General features: G+C 40.3%; 1 protein-coding gene across 1 annotated transcript in view; it reads right to left on the reverse strand.

The window, feature by feature from the left end:
• Positions 1-10,842: 10,842 nt before the first annotated feature.
• The window catches only part of LIN52 (lin-52 DREAM MuvB core complex component), a 48,061-nt gene continuing 43,116 nt past the window's right edge, over positions 10,843-15,787 (reverse strand). The window contains exon 6 of the mRNA XM_026120427.2: positions 10,843-13,934. Coding sequence (XP_025976212.1) covers positions 13,879-13,934 — 56 coding nt within the window. The 3' untranslated portion in view covers positions 10,843-13,878. The remainder of the gene's footprint in view (positions 13,935-15,787) is intronic.

Below are 15,787 nucleotides of genomic sequence, written 5' to 3' on the forward strand. Positions count from 1 at the left end.
AAATAATATTAGTTCCTCATAGTACTGCAGTGATCATTTTAATAATGTTCTCTGTTAATGTTGTCAGGATCAGACCCACAGTAACTACAGCATCAGAGCACAAACAAGGATTTCAACATTGCAGGATTAGCAAAACTACATTTTAAGAAGGTCTTCATTTTTTTCTTCCCTGCTCTGTTGCCAAATATTTGGGCACTTATTTGTAACACTTACACCCTCTCTGCATGGGTGTAAAAGGCTGTGGAAAGTAGGAAAGGGTCAGAATGAGCATTCTTACATCAATGGAAATGTTACAAGTATTATTACGATCTCTGTAATATTCATAGCTTTCCTAAATGCATGTGTACAACGTGCATACTGTGGCAGTTAATAGCACTGTGAGAAACCTTCATTTTTAGTGTTCTGTTTTTAAATTCTTAATCTCTACCACTGCATTAAGGTGATTTTTTAGAAAATTTAATTCTCTGAATAGTTCTTAGGGGTCTTTAAAAAAAGATTAAAATGTCTAGTATCACACTGTAATTTAGTGTTATTTAAATTACTTATGCCTGTCAGTTGCTCAGGTGCTTTCCTTTTTATTTATTTATTTTTTTAAAAGCCACATCTATTTAATGAAATAACAAGGCAGACGGCAAGCAGTAGAAGGGCAACTGGACTGGGTCTAAGAATTCACAGGGTTTGAACAGTGTTTGCTGGATGGCCTCCAGCAAGTTTCTTTGCATCTTGGTGTCTCCTTTTCTCCTCCCACTCTGTTACTGCGTCATCTACTCATAAGTGCTTGAGGACAGAGACTTTCCCCTAATACGTGTTTATATGCTTCATGGTACAATAGTTTTGATATTTGCTGAGGCCACTGTGCCTTAAATGATTACTGTAATGCAATTGAACTACTAGAGAGATTTCCTCCAGCACCACTCAGGGCCACAGGTCAGCTACCCTACAATTAGTAAATGACGTGATTGCTACAATGTCTTAGTGAGGAACACCAGAAACTATCACACCCTTTCCCTCCATCTGCACTCTGCATATTTATGACCTGTCTTAACAATATTCTTGAGTGCTGCTAATCTGTACAGAGGATGTTCTTCACCAGAATGTCCTATGCAGGAGGACATAAAAGCAACATTTTTATACTCAGTCCATCCTTCTCTGTGTTTGGAAATCAGAAATTTAGCATTATATTATTTATACAGCATGATGACGGGACAGTAGACTAGAGTTATAGGAGCAAGAACCCTCATACCTCCTTCGGCAAAACAAACCAAGGTCAACTGCAAAACCCAGCAATATGCATTCCTGGAGTCTTCCTTCTGGTGGCTGCCAGTGAGGCCCAGTCTCTTGAGGCAGGCCTGATGCTGAAAATTTCAGCAACCCTTACTCAAGGAGGTCACTCCATTCCTGAGCTTCCAGAGCATGAAGATGGAGGTGATTGTGGTGGCCTTCAGTTTTCCGCTATTGATTTAGGACTCCTCAGACCAGATACTGAAATATCTGGGAAGCTAGATAAGTGATCCATACTTGGTGTCCATCCCCAAGGTTCAAAGTAACAGTATTTCTTCCTCTTCAAAAATTGCTGTTATATATCTGTTCTGCTGGGACATTTGAAAGCAGTGGTGATGTGGGTTTCATTGAGCATCTGCTGGAGAACTTCAAGTCAGGTGAAGTAATTACATTCAAATGTTTCTCTATCTGCCTCTTTCTACTTGTGAGGCAGCATAAAAGGTGCCACCTGTATAGGAAAGTGCAGAAGAATGTCGAGGAGACAGACGATGGAGGCTAGCCAGACCGTTCTGTGGGAAAAGGAGCATCAACAGGGCATGTTGACCCACAGTCACGTAGCTGAGCCTGTGCCAGGGTGGCGCTGCACCTGGGCTTTGAATCGGGAATAACAATGAGCTCAACATGCATGTACATATGGTACACTAAAACTTCATCTAGTGCCCCCCCATCGGTGTTCCTCGCCCTGGACCAACGCTCAGCGGTGCCAGGGATCCCCCGCTCCATTATCGCCTCGATCAGGAAAACACCGGGGAACCCCCGTTCAGACTCAGAGGTAATAAATGCTCCATATCGACCATCATATGCCTTGTGTTTGTGTATCTGTCCCCGCTGGGAGTCCAGGCGGTGCCCCCGCCTCACCCTTACACCACCTCACTGGGGAAAGTCAGATGCAGCAGCAGTCTTCCTCTTTCCTCTCTGGGTTTTAGTAAGAGGATTCTTCTGGAATAAACCTCTCTGCAGAAAAGACACTTCTCAAGCCCTCTTTGGAGATCAGTCCCTGCACCAGGACTCCTAAGATTCAAGCGATCAGAGCAGCCGGTAGGAAATAAACCACAGCTAAAAGGGAAGAGAAAGTGGAAGGCTTTTACAGTTCTGCAGAACTGCAGGGCTATGACATGGGCACGGTATGTACTGCCCCAAGGAAAGGATCCTTGCTGGGTTCAGAGTTCTTGGAGATAGAAAAATAAAGAGGCACAAGCCACAGAGCAGACTTCAAGCTCCATCCCAGATGATGGGAGATTATTGCTGGAGCCTTGGAAAGACACAGATAACCTTCTCACTGGAACAGCCATAAGGGACAAATACCCAAGAAAGGCAGGTGTGAAGCCCCTTGTAGCTATAAAACTTGACAAAATACTTTTGAAAATAGTACTCAAAAATGCAGAAAGGGACAGAATAGTGAGAGAAATGTCAAAGACGGTGCCCCATGCTGCCCCATGAACATGCTGCTCTTCTGAAGTCTGAGGGACTGAAGGACAATTAGGACAACTGGGATAATTGGGACAAAGGAGGAAAGGGGGAAGGGCAGCTATCCTCCAAGACTGCTGTTTAGGAGCAGTTTCCAAACCTGAAGGGACTTCTTCCAAAATATGAAGAACCATTCAGATTCCTCTTGCAGGAAAAGATACTGTTGTCCCCTTGCTTCCTTGTTGGAATTGCTGTAAGGTTAGAAAGCTTTCTGTGAGATTCAGAACACCTCAAATCCTTCCACTTTTCCACAACATCATCTTTAACAAACCCTTTTCTACTTCTCCCATGCCTGACTTCTCTCCATGCTGCTGATTCCTCCCAGCCCGTGGCTGAACATGATCTTGCAGGACAGGGTCATATCATCATCTATTTGGAGCCTCACCAGAGGCACAGGTGTTGGTGCACTTTCTGATTGCCCTAAAATTAGTAAGAGGATAGAGTGCTAAGGGAAAACTGTAATATGAGCTTTTTGAACAGGAAGGACTTTCTCCAGTCAGAAGAGTAACATTGCCACTTCTCCAGCATAAGGTGATGTAACAGAACCCTAAAGAAATGTGCCCTGGCCGCCACAGAAATCTGCAGGCCTGCTGGCAAGGGCCTAACTGCAGGGGACAGATGGGCAGGGTTCAGCCTCTGCTGCAAGAACAATTAATTAAAGAAAAACAGAGGAAAAATGCTTCTCCTGGCCACATAGTTTCTATCCAGAGAATTAAAGGCCATCATGGAACAAAAATGGTTGAAAGAGGACAAGTACATTGTTAAAAGAGAGAAAGAAAATTGGAAGTTTTAGGACAATGTAATAGTCATTTTACTCTATCTAGCCCAAAGACATTGATTAATTAAGGACTGAATGCTACTTTCAAAGGACCATCACATCCCAAATCAGGCTTAATCACTGATACATTCCAGTATCTTTTCAAACATCAAGCAGCAATTATTTGTGCAAGTCACTATTCTCCTTTACAAAAACACCAGGGCATTAACAAAAACATCTGTGCGTACAGTAGATAAAACTATTCACTTCCACCGACCCTCCTTAATGCTCACTGTTCTTCCATTCTGCTGAGGCTACCTCTGGTGCTATGACGCTACTGACCTGCTCTGGATCCATTTTTTGTCTTCCATCTCTTCAGTAACTCTCTGTACTTCCACTGTAGCAGGTTTAGGCTTATGGCATACAAATGCACACTTTTTTTAGTGTTTCCTGTCTCTCATCATCATCATCTTCACCTGCCTTAACCTATGTGAAACACTGGGATTTTGTCTCACTGAAGGTCTCATAAACAGAGCCACTTTTCTGGGGCAAAAGAAAAATCCTGATACGTACAACTGTCTTGCTTCTCACTGCAGACTGTAAGTGTGGTGACCTAGAGAAGGTAAGAATTTCTTGCCAGCATCTAAAGGCCCTTGCAATTCCTCAGTTTTCTCCATGTTGCTCACTTCCCACCTCGGCAGGCTAGAAAAAGACACTTTGCACTCTACGTGAATGTGTAGGGGAAAGGCATTGCTGGTGCTCAACCAGCTTCTTCTGCAACGTTATGCCCTTTCAGTCTCTTTATTGACCATTTTAGTGGTTCTTTTGCCCTTTTAGATGTGTGACAGATTTGCCATAAGTAAACCCCATTCCCCTTGTACACACAGTGTTTTCCTCACTCGCCAGAGAGATGGCTGGGGTTTTGGAAGCACCAGCTGCAGCTGCTGGGACTGCTGGTTGGAGCAACATTTGCCTCCTGAGCCCGTTAATTAGCACAGTAACGGTAACTGTGCTCTGTTAGCCAACCCATGTGGTTGAATCCCTTCCCCGTCCACCAACCTTTCCCTTAATGAGAGCTGGAAGGGGGACACTCACAAAACACTGCCTCAGAATAATATTCGGCTTTGTCCACGCCGGTAACAAGAGCTGACAGGATCACTACGTCCATTTCTCTTCTAATTAGCACACTTCCAGCTCGGCCTGAGCCAGCAGCCAGAGAAAAGCGATCGGACAACCGTACCGAATCACAAACACAAAGAGGTCCATTCCCCATAATTAGGTGAGACAATTCCTCAGTCTTTTCTCGGCTGGAGCTTACCAAAACAGCGAGAGTCTTACCGGCAAGTCCCAGCAACACAAGTTACACGTCTCCCCAGGACACTAATAAGCCCCTAATTGTCTTCCGCTTCACACGGCTCTTACCATAGGTCTGACTTGGGGGAATTCTTCTAACAAGCGACAGCCAGCGCTCCCTGCGCCACAAGCAGCAACGGGAGCTGCCTCTCAGGCAGTTAGACGAGAAAGGACAAGTGGAGAAACAGTGAGAAAAGCAGCTCAGGCTCTGGGGCCCAGCTATGCAGAACAGGGCCAAAGGGAACAGGTCAGATAGCTCGGCATCAGCTACTCGTTGCTGGAGACGAAGACTTTCTCCACCCTATCTCCAGCTCTCAAACGCCAGTGTCCACCTGTGCACATGCTCTCCCTTTTCCTCCTACTCTAATCACTGACATACCTTCTCTTTTCCAGTCACTAACAGCACACGCATGTCTGTGCTTCCACCCGGAAACACACAATCAAAAACAAACATTTGCTTTTATGTCGTTCCAAAGCAAAAACTAGTTAGCTTGTTTTGTAGTGTGGAAGGAGCAACACTGAATGCAGAAAATATTGGGTAACTGCAAAGGTTTGCCTTCAGTCTCCACTAAGACTCACTTGGGTCTCCTTTACTTTAAAAGAAATGCAGGACAGAGACATGGCATGTGCTTTTCTACAATGAGGCAATATTGTGGGCCTATCTTAGAGTTCAGACTCAGAAAGAGCATGTGTATAAATGACATCCTGTCAGTTCCCATGGAAGAGAACACATATCACTGGACAGATCTGTAGAGATGTCCACAAAATGACTAAGAATATAAGAATTTCCAAAAAGAGAAGGCAAGAGAAGGATAGGAGACCCCAGTTCAAAGTCTTTGATCAAAACAAGATTGAGGAAGGACTCATACTCCCTCTGACTTTCAACCCCACACTTTCTTAAGAAATCATCATCAATAAAATATATTTCAGCAAAATATTTTCTCTAGAAGAAAATGACAGTTTTTGACAACAAGCCCATTTTGAACAAAATATTTCAACTTATTCTATTAAGGATACTCCACACCTGCAGATCTCTTTGACTTCAGTGCAGCTGATTAGATACTGATCACTTCTGAAAATCAGGCCAAGAGGTCTTGCGAGAAGTATTTAGAACCCCTGGCTCTATATTGTACCATCTGACCTCTGTGCACTAAGCAGGGGAAAAAGATTTGGTGGGTGGGAAGACAAAGTGACTAAGGTGATAAACTAACCCATACAGAGGGAGAAAAAAAGACAGGGGCAGGTGATTAGCTAGAAAAGCAATTTAGGATAATTGATATATAATATATAAATAGGATAATTGATATACAATATATGAATAAAATCAATGAAAACTAGCTACTGACTAATAACAGCTACCTTAATACAGGGAGAGGAAAACAAAATAAACGCCACAGAACCAGGCGACTTGACTATCCATCCCCACTTGGGTATCTTTGCTGGTCTCTTATCCCTCTTTCTCATTCAGATTATGAGCCCTCTTCCTGACTTTTGTTCATAACCTGTTGCATTTTGGACTATAATGGTGGGTGTAAGATGGATAAAAGCAAATTTCTGCTTTGGAATTAGCTTTAAGCTTCTGTGATTACCAGAAAAGTTGTTAGATGAGCCTGGCATTTGTGGGAGGGGAATCCTCCCTGGCATCCAAGTGCCTTGAAGCACAAAATTTAATTACCCTATGTTATTACACACCTACTCATCAGCTATTGGTCACAGAGACAGCCTTTCAAGTGATACAGAATCAAGTCAAGTACTTTGTCCCCCCAGAGATATGGTCAATAAGTAAGGTGCAAGGTCATTGTTATTACCCATTTTTTCTACTAGCAATTAAGTAAGCGCTTTCAAGCTCACCCTGCTTCCTCTTTTCTGTTCCTTACTGAGGTGTCTATAACAGAGACAGGCAGGGAGTGTTCTGGCTTCACTGGTCACTGATCTGTATTATAGGAATCAGCAGGCAGGCCAGAGGTCAACCACACAAACCCAAAAAGAAAATGCCTATTCTGCACAAGCATCAGCTGCCTGGAGTCAGTCATTCTGCTCAAAGGGACATGACTGAAAAGGTCAAGTCTAAGTATCAGCAGTTTCAGTGGATGATAAGAGTCTCAATGTGAAGAGATCCTTCCATACCGAAAATTCTAGTACAATGTAAGTAAACATGGCAATATTACATATACCATATGTAGAGTCCGGGTTATGCTCTTTGAAAGCTGGATCAGTCCATACTTTTCTGGTAACTTCAAATGACTTTATATGGACTTCAAATGATCACCGTTATTCTTCATCATGTCATGTTTTTGCATTTCACCTCGTCCTCCTCGAAAAAACTAAAAACATTGATGTAGGGATAGGATTGGAAAAATAATACATCTCTAGAACGGCTTTGATTCCAAGAATTATAGTATCATATAAAACCAAAAGGCTCCAGCCCCCCCCCCTTTTTTTTTTCTTTTAAAATATCAAGGTTCATCTTTTATCATGACGAAATTCTGGTTCTTGAAAGTCAGCAGGAATTTTATCCCAAAACAAACAATGGTGAGTGTTTCCTCCTTGTCTCTACTCTTTTTTCAGTGCACATTTGCCCTCGAAAAATCTAAAGTGTGTGAGAGAGAGGGGGGCTAACATGGATCTTCTGCAACTTCGTTGTAAAATTTTAAAAATGCATGAAAGCTTCTCACTTTCAAGTATGTGAGATACCAGAAGAGTCAGTGCAGCCTACAGATGGTCACTGGAAAGTTCTGGATGACCTAAGATAAAAAATTGCTGAAATACTAACCGTGGTGCATAACCTCTACCTTAAATCAAGCATCAGAGGAATAGCAAATGACATATGCAGCAAGAATCCTTAGAAAGGGCTGCAGCTCAGACTTCAAACAAATAAGCTTTAGCATCAAACAGTGTAAATAGGTTGAAATTATGGACATCTAAAGAAAAATAGATGTAGGGATGCAGAGGCTATAACAGGCAAGAGTCAATACAGCTTTTGTAGAAGAGAATTTTTTTCACACATCTATTGGGTATCTCTCAAGAAATTAACAAGCATGTAGACAAAGATGACAGTGATATAATCTTGAATTTCACTCAAGCTTTCCTCAGGTTCTTAAAGAAGCTAAGCTATCATGAAATAATAGACAAGGTCCTCCTGTGGATCAATAACAGATTAAAAGATAGGAAACAACTGACAGGAATAAATGGTCAGTTTTCATAAAAGAGGAAGATTGGCAGCCTGTCCCCCAAGGACTGTTATGGAACCCATGCTAGTCAACATCCTTGTCAACAATACAGAGAAAGGAGGGGGCAGTGAGATGACAAAGCTTGTAGGTAATGCAGAAGAACAGAACCAGGATTTAAGTGAGCGGTTCTCATGCAGGAAAGAGAAAGGAGCCCCTATGGGCTGTTCTCTGAAAGATCAGCCAAAATTAGGGAAATAAAAATTTTTGGAATTACCTGTAGCCATGATAGCTCCAGGGAAAAGCAACAAAGACTTTTAGTAAAATTTGAGAAAAATCATACTCTGAAACATACCATCAGAGCATTTTTTTGAAGAAGTCTTTTTTTGAAGAAGAAGTTTTCTGGCATCACACACACTATCTTTGAATGTATTTGGTACACCAGCTGATGCATATTCTGGGGTGTACATGTAGGAACCATGGGTTTTGTTATGTCTGCAGTGGGAAGCTTTTACTGTAGTGACTATAAATATTATTATAAATTTTGCATTTGTTGTTCTAATCGCGTTCATTCTATTAAGGATAATTTTGCTGAATTGTAATTTTGCTGAAGATACAGAGAGGAAATTCTGAGAAATTTTCTTTCAAAAATATGATCTTCTTCCAATATAGATTGATTGTTTAATGACTTAAAAAGTATCACTACAGAAATACAATGCTAAAGGGTGAGGATTATTTTCATACTATATTCAGTCTGTTTGCCACAGTCAGATAACTCAAAGACATGATGCATTTCCCCTTTAGGAGTGTCCTTGCTTGGGGTTCTTCCTTCGAGGGAGGAACTATATGAACTCAGAACAAACGTGATGATGCCTGAATGCCTCAATCTAGATTATATCTTTGGTGTTTTGAATGACTACTAGACTGGTTGTGTTTTTAATTGTGAATATCTAAAAACTGGTATTAGCTTAGAAGTACTACAGAATTGTTTATGCAATGTTACTGAGTTTATGGTGGGAGAGAAGTCCAGAATTGCAGGTCTTAATGCAAAGATGTAATTTTTTTTTTTTTTTTTTTTTTAAAGGTACTGCATAGGTCAGTGATGGAGTTGCCTAGTATCTCTTCCTTAACATAAAAAGGTTGTCACAACTGTTGTCATGATTTGGAAGAAGTGGTGTTTGCCTAAGACAAGTTCCTGTGAGCAGAGATGAAGTTGATGAGTTCAGCAGCATGCACAGACCACAAATCTGAGTGATGATCCTGTTCTTACAGATATTTGAAATTGGCTTCAGGCCATGGTGACATGAGAGAAAACAGTGAAAGAACAAAATACAAGCTGTGATTAGGGTCTACATGCCTCCACAGTATGCCCACACTTCAAATACCCTGCAGCTTTGATTTTGCCATCTCAGAAAGACTGTAATAGAAGACAGATAACTGCAGAAAGATGAATGGAAGCATAGAACACAAACACAGAAGCCACAAGATCATAAATAGTGCATAGACAGCAAAAAGATAACAAAAAAGTACTGTTCCTAAAAATAAAACAAATGAAAGGTTCAAAATGAAATTATCAGGTAAGGAGATTTAAGACAAACATGCTTCTTTACTTTTTTTTCCCTGACTTACTGTCAAGGGGCATTTTAGAGGCCAAGCAGAACTAAGACAAATTTATGGAGGGTAGTGTCCACTGTGGACCAGATTCAACTGCTAGTTAAATCCCTAAAACAGATTGCTGGATGCTGGGTAAGTTAACTCAAAGCAAAATCACTCCATGCAAGTCTTATGCTTACACTCTTCCCTCTGTGTCTACAATGGTTTATAATCTAAGAGAAGATTACAGGTAGAATGGACCTTTGCTTTAATAGCACCTTACATTTTTATGAGTCGTCAGTAACATAGAATAAGGTTCAAACATTACCTCCAAGTTGAATTAGTCAATTTTGAATCTCAGATCTCCTGGCTGCATTGCCTGCTGATCACAACTGGTTCTTACAAGTCTGATGCATTCTGCTGTGCTTCTGGAGTACAGATGCTCACCTGTTAAAAGGCTGAATTTAATTCTTCCATGGAGGTTCAAGAGATCTTCTTGGAGAACAACAACGCAGCATATATGAGAGTAGGAGACCTTCGTGTCTTTCATATTCTACTACAAACCATAACAAAATCAGGATCACCAACTGTTGAACTATTTACTGAACTTCATATAGCTCAGATTGTTTTGGGGTCCAATTTAGAGCCACGTGACAGATGGCTCACTTATCGTCCAGATGATAACTTGTTTTCACACGCACTGCCATGAAAAGTATTTAAGGAATCGATTCATGTCACTCCTTACATTTGAGAGCCACTTCCTTTTGAGAAAAGTAAAAGAACTGAGGCAGTACACCCTGGCAACAACACTCAGTATGATAAAGGGAAAGTCAAACAGTTCTTTGGAGTGTTTTAAGTGAATACTATAGGGTAAGTGTGCGTTCCAAGCATCTGTATTTGTTACTTGGTAGAAAGATGTTACTCTTGGGTCTCCTGCTGACAGATACATATACAGATATCTGTCATTTCTAGGTGACTTGGTGCGGGAAATGTGAAGCAAAACTGAAAAGCTCCGTGCTACAGGACTGTTACAAAATTCTCAACTTTATAATGGCAAAACACTGGGTAATGCAGTATTATCTTCATTACCATCATAAAAGTCTAGCTGCAATGACAATGGATTCATAGAACAAGAATTTCTCCTCAGTCGGCCTAAACAGCAAAGCATCTGATACTCAGACTGAAATGAACAGCTTCTACAACTAAATACATGTAACACTGACATTTAAAAGGAACTAAATACATATTTGTTTTATTTCCAAGAATCTCACAGTAACATTTGACATACTAACTCATGAAAACACTTTATAAAGCAATGCATTAGCTCATATATTACCAAATTTTGATCTTAATATACTCATTCCCATCATTAAATTTTTCAAAACTTTTTTTGTCGTTATTTCCAAATACAGAAGATTATCACCAATCACAAGCCACCCAGATGTTCTCATCCTTCATAGATATTGAAGCTTGGGAAGGACATCAGTGCAGAAAGAAATAGGGTTTAACAGGGTGTGAAAACCATTAGCTCCATTTGGATATTGCCAACTACTCATTTACTGATGGGAATAGAGCATGCACAGGCCAAAAACTGAGGTGGCAGTACACAGAGGAGCATTTTGTTATCCATCTTAATAGTGCAAAGAGTCTGAGGAAGAGCATTTTCTAGGTGGCTAAACCACAGCTTTCTCATCTCAGGGGGCTATTTTGGAAACCTAGAGTATTCTGCAAGCTTTGTGTTTATTATGAAACCACAGAGCAGTAACAGACAGATTACAATCTTCTAACACAAAAAAAATGCATATAAATATTACCACTAAAAAATACATCACTGACTCATCTCTACAGATGAGAAGTACACAGCCAATAAATATTACCATTTTAAAGCATATCTTACTTGCTGCCCTATAGGTGATAAGTACTGCTGCATGTGGTAAAGGCTTTAAAAAGCAACAACAAAACAAAACAGAAACCACCACCACCACAGGAATGTTACTAAGAACTACTTAAAGTTTGAAATCCCTTACTACTTACTAGACATAGCAGAAAATACACATATATTTCGAGGCCAGACTTTGATATCTTCCCCTACATCCCTCCTTCCTCTAGATCTCAAATTTCTCAATGTGTTGAATCTACAAACCTATACAATATGCACAAAATCACATTGGTGATACAGGCTATCTATCCCAATGTTTTATGTGTGTGTGTTTACGTTATAAATATGATATACAAACTTAATATTGCATCCAGAAAGTATAACTTAATACTTAAAGCTACATCGACATCAATTTGCACCAAGTTTCTCTGTCTCTGAATTACCACTTTTAGCTTCTCTTCACATTCTCCTGTCTCATCTCTCATGCTCGCAGTGGATGGAGTTCCTCCATTTAACTTAGTCCTGCATAATCTGAAGTATGAAAATAAACCCATTAAGTTTAAAAATCAGACTCCTGACATGCCTAAATATTCAGTACTTGTGTATGGTCTTTCTGGAATTTGGGATTTAACTGCTTAAACTTAGTTAACAGGAGCTGTCCAAAACGAGCCTAGTTCTGACTGACAACAAGCAACCACAGACTGAAGATTGAAAGGCCACAAGCATTTTAGTAAAAATTCAGGGAAGTCTACTTGATTAAAAATCTCCTCCTCCTTATTGCACACGCACCTGAAAACAGTCTCTTCTCTCTGCAAAGACAAAAATATGCAATGCTCTAAGGATAAACTGTTAATGATGCAGCACAAGTACTATTCCAAGTCAGTTCTCCTCTCGCATGTGATTACAGTCTGGGAAATGACAAATTTTGAAAAGCCTACATGCTAAAAATGACATTTCTGAATTGGGGGGAGGGGGGGAGTTTTTCACCCAATGTTTCAATGTTATGTTTTTATCCTAAAAAGAAGAACCTATTTACTAATGCTTAAAATGCTGTTTTCTAGGAAAAGGAAACAGGATGAAATGAAAAAATTCTTCTCTTAAATAAACTATCTGAACATGCTCCCTGCCTCCTCTCAGGGATGAACATACAGAAGTGCATCAACAGGAAAAAAAAAAAAGGCATTAAACCATAAGATGAATAATGCCCAAAACTTTGTGCCAAAAGACACCAGACACTGGAAAATTCTCTCTTCAGAATTCTATCTTTGTAGGTGAAGCAAATTTTGAGATTGCTGTTTTCTAATATAATGGAAAACATCAAGGAATGCTATTTTCAAGTGTGAGAAGTGTCAAGAAGTGTGAAGCTTGTGTTTAAGCAGACTATTCTTGCAGTGGGGCTAACAAGCCTGTTGCCACTTCCTGGAGCTCTCTCCAAATGAAAGCATTATTGCCTTTCAACCTTATAACTTTCTTTTATTTCTAACTTTCTTCTGTTTCTAGCTCCATAAGAAGTAAATTGAGATTTGCAGAGGACTGATAAAGTTGGGGTTTTTTTGTTTGTTTGGTTTTTTTAATGCACTGACCAAAGATTCTATAGACATATTTTCCATCACAATACGCTCACACTTCTTACTCCCTCCCTGTGGTCTGTCGGTCTAGATTTCAGGAGAGAACCATTCAGTGGTGAGAAGCGGTGCCTGGTACACACAACACTTGATACAAGCAATGTGAAGTGAATAGACCAGACTGAAGGTCCTCCTTGGAGTACCAGATAAGCTTCTCTGAAGGCAGTGACTGGAATCTAATACACAGATGGCACAACTTCTACACAAAAAGCATACACTCCTGGAGAACCAAGGCTAGAACTATCAGTCAGTCTACACACCAAACTCTGCTCAAATCTTTCAACATAGAAATGGCATACAGGAAATCAATATATCTAGGACAAGAGACGCACAAAAGAGTCAGTGCATCATGACATACACTGGCCACCATCATAAAAGATCTGTTATGTGTTACAAACAGGGGTGGCCACTGAGAACAATTTAGTGAGGACCCTGAGGCTGTTCACATTGAATAGTGGATAAAAAAAAATTGGCAGATAACTTTGTCACAGCATGTCAGGGCTGAGTCTTCTTGTTGGATATCTTACGGTCAGATAAAGGCTGAATTCCAATGGAATTTGTAGCAATCCTTGTGATCTGCATACAGAATGCTTCTCCCCTGTTACGAGACAAGCTGTGGAAGCAATAGAAACATTTGCTTCTGAAGATCTAAAGCAAGAGCTTTGCTCTCCTCCTCAGAAGTTCTGGGGTTCATCTGGATCCACAGCACAAAGTGATCCAGATGGGGTATTTTTGTCCAAACTCCAGAAGCAGCAGCTACTTCTTGGGTTTTTCTAGGATGTTGAGGAACTTCCCTCGAGTCATTTCTCTAGCTGAAATCACAAGGAGGAAAAATAGATTAATATTAAAACAAAAAGCCATAAAGAAATGTATCATTTGCAGTATTTAAATGGGTTAAGAAATTCATTTAGATTTGCACTTATACTAATAGAAAAGATTCTTTTTTAAAACAAAAATAAATAAATCTGCATTCCAACTTCAATTCCTGACAATCTAGAAATGCAGGCAAGGCCTAGAATCTCCTAAACTCAGCAATAATTCCCACAGGCTGTCTCATTACATACAATCTATGCTTTCTATTCCTACTGCATTATGCTTTTGCAGCATCTCCTTTTCTGCCTTTGTACTATCCATCTCTGAAGGGTGTAATCCAGATCACCATCACTCTATCTCAGAGCAATTGTTCCTGGATTTTATAATCCGTCAGAGATTATGGAACCCTGTCTTTCTCCATTTCAAGATTATTGGTCCCTGGATGCTATGATCTTCAACAGAAATTAGACAGCATTTTCTCTCTCTCAGCAGTGTCAGTCCTTGGATACTGTAATATAATGGGGTTTATAGTCCCTCAGTGCAGTTCATCTATGGATGGTGTAATAAAGTAAAGTTTATAGAGCTTTGGTCTTCTCTCTCTCCACACTGTCAGTCCTTCGATGTTTAATACAGCAAGGCAAGGTTTATAAGTCTCTCTCTCACTCTTGGCGCCATCAATCTCTGGTAGCTGTATTACAACAGGGTTTACACAGCCACTTTTCTGCACGAGACATTTCTGATTCGTGAGCCCATAAGCTCACAAGCTGGCAAAGCAGCTCTAATACTATTTTTATCTCACAATAAGAGCACAATACATCAAAGACAGCATGATTAGTGATTGAGTCCTGGAGAGAGGCAATTTTCCCACTGGTGTTTTCCTTCATTTCTTTTAAATAAAGGTGCAAGTTCTGTGCTGGACTGACAGATGACAAAACATGGAGGTTTTTATCTGTAGGACTGACGCAAGCATACATGCTTCCTACACCCAACCTAGAGACACTCCAGAAGGAGAAGACAGGAGTTCGTTTTCTGTTTTATCATTCAATTCCTGACCTTTACACTGACAGGAAAAATAGAAATGACAATTAGCATAAAAACTACAGGTGGGTTTGCTATTGGGTTTTCTTTTGATGTTACTGGATATCCAGCTAGAACAAAACTAAAATGTAATAAAAATGCCCTGCTTAAAATACTCAGTACTCTCCCTCTGGTAAAGATATTTTGTTATTCTTGACTAGATTGATTAGCAGCCTCACATTCTTTAAGTTATTACATCTAGCTTATCTAGCCAAAATTGAACCATGACGCATTGGAATCAACAAGATCCCTGTAAAATAATAATTGTTACTATAAACCCTTCAGTATATATTGATATTCATAGATTTCAAAGTCCATAGCCCACTGCAGTGAGTATCAGTTACTGCTTCCGGCTGGCTGCAGATTCAAGCACATCACTGCATTGTTCACTTGGTCCACGTCTCCAGTTACAAGTCACATCACCTGGGACTCATTCCCAACTTTGCTTCTGGTTCACAGCGTGAACAACCAGGAGAATCATTTACTTATTTGTACCTCTACTCCCCCATCTGCAAGGCAGCTTATATCTTTAAGCACTGCTAAAGTGACATGTGGGTAGAAGGTGCTGCAGAAGGGCAGAGCGCGGATTGTTATTTTGTCAGGAAGTAAATTGCTATGAGTGAATAACATGATTAAATGAAAATGCAAGTTTCTAGAAATTTCAGTTAGAAATAGATTTCTCAACCAGTTTCTTGACACCTCCCTGCCTTTCACCATCAACAGTGTATGGCTTTAAAATGCTACTACGGAGAAGGCGCAAAGTCAAACTACAGCT

The sequence above is a fragment of the Dromaius novaehollandiae genome, chromosome 5 (assembly GCF_036370855.1).
Source record: "Dromaius novaehollandiae isolate bDroNov1 chromosome 5, bDroNov1.hap1, whole genome shotgun sequence".
Taxonomy (NCBI): Eukaryota; Metazoa; Chordata; class Aves; order Casuariiformes; family Dromaiidae; genus Dromaius; species Dromaius novaehollandiae.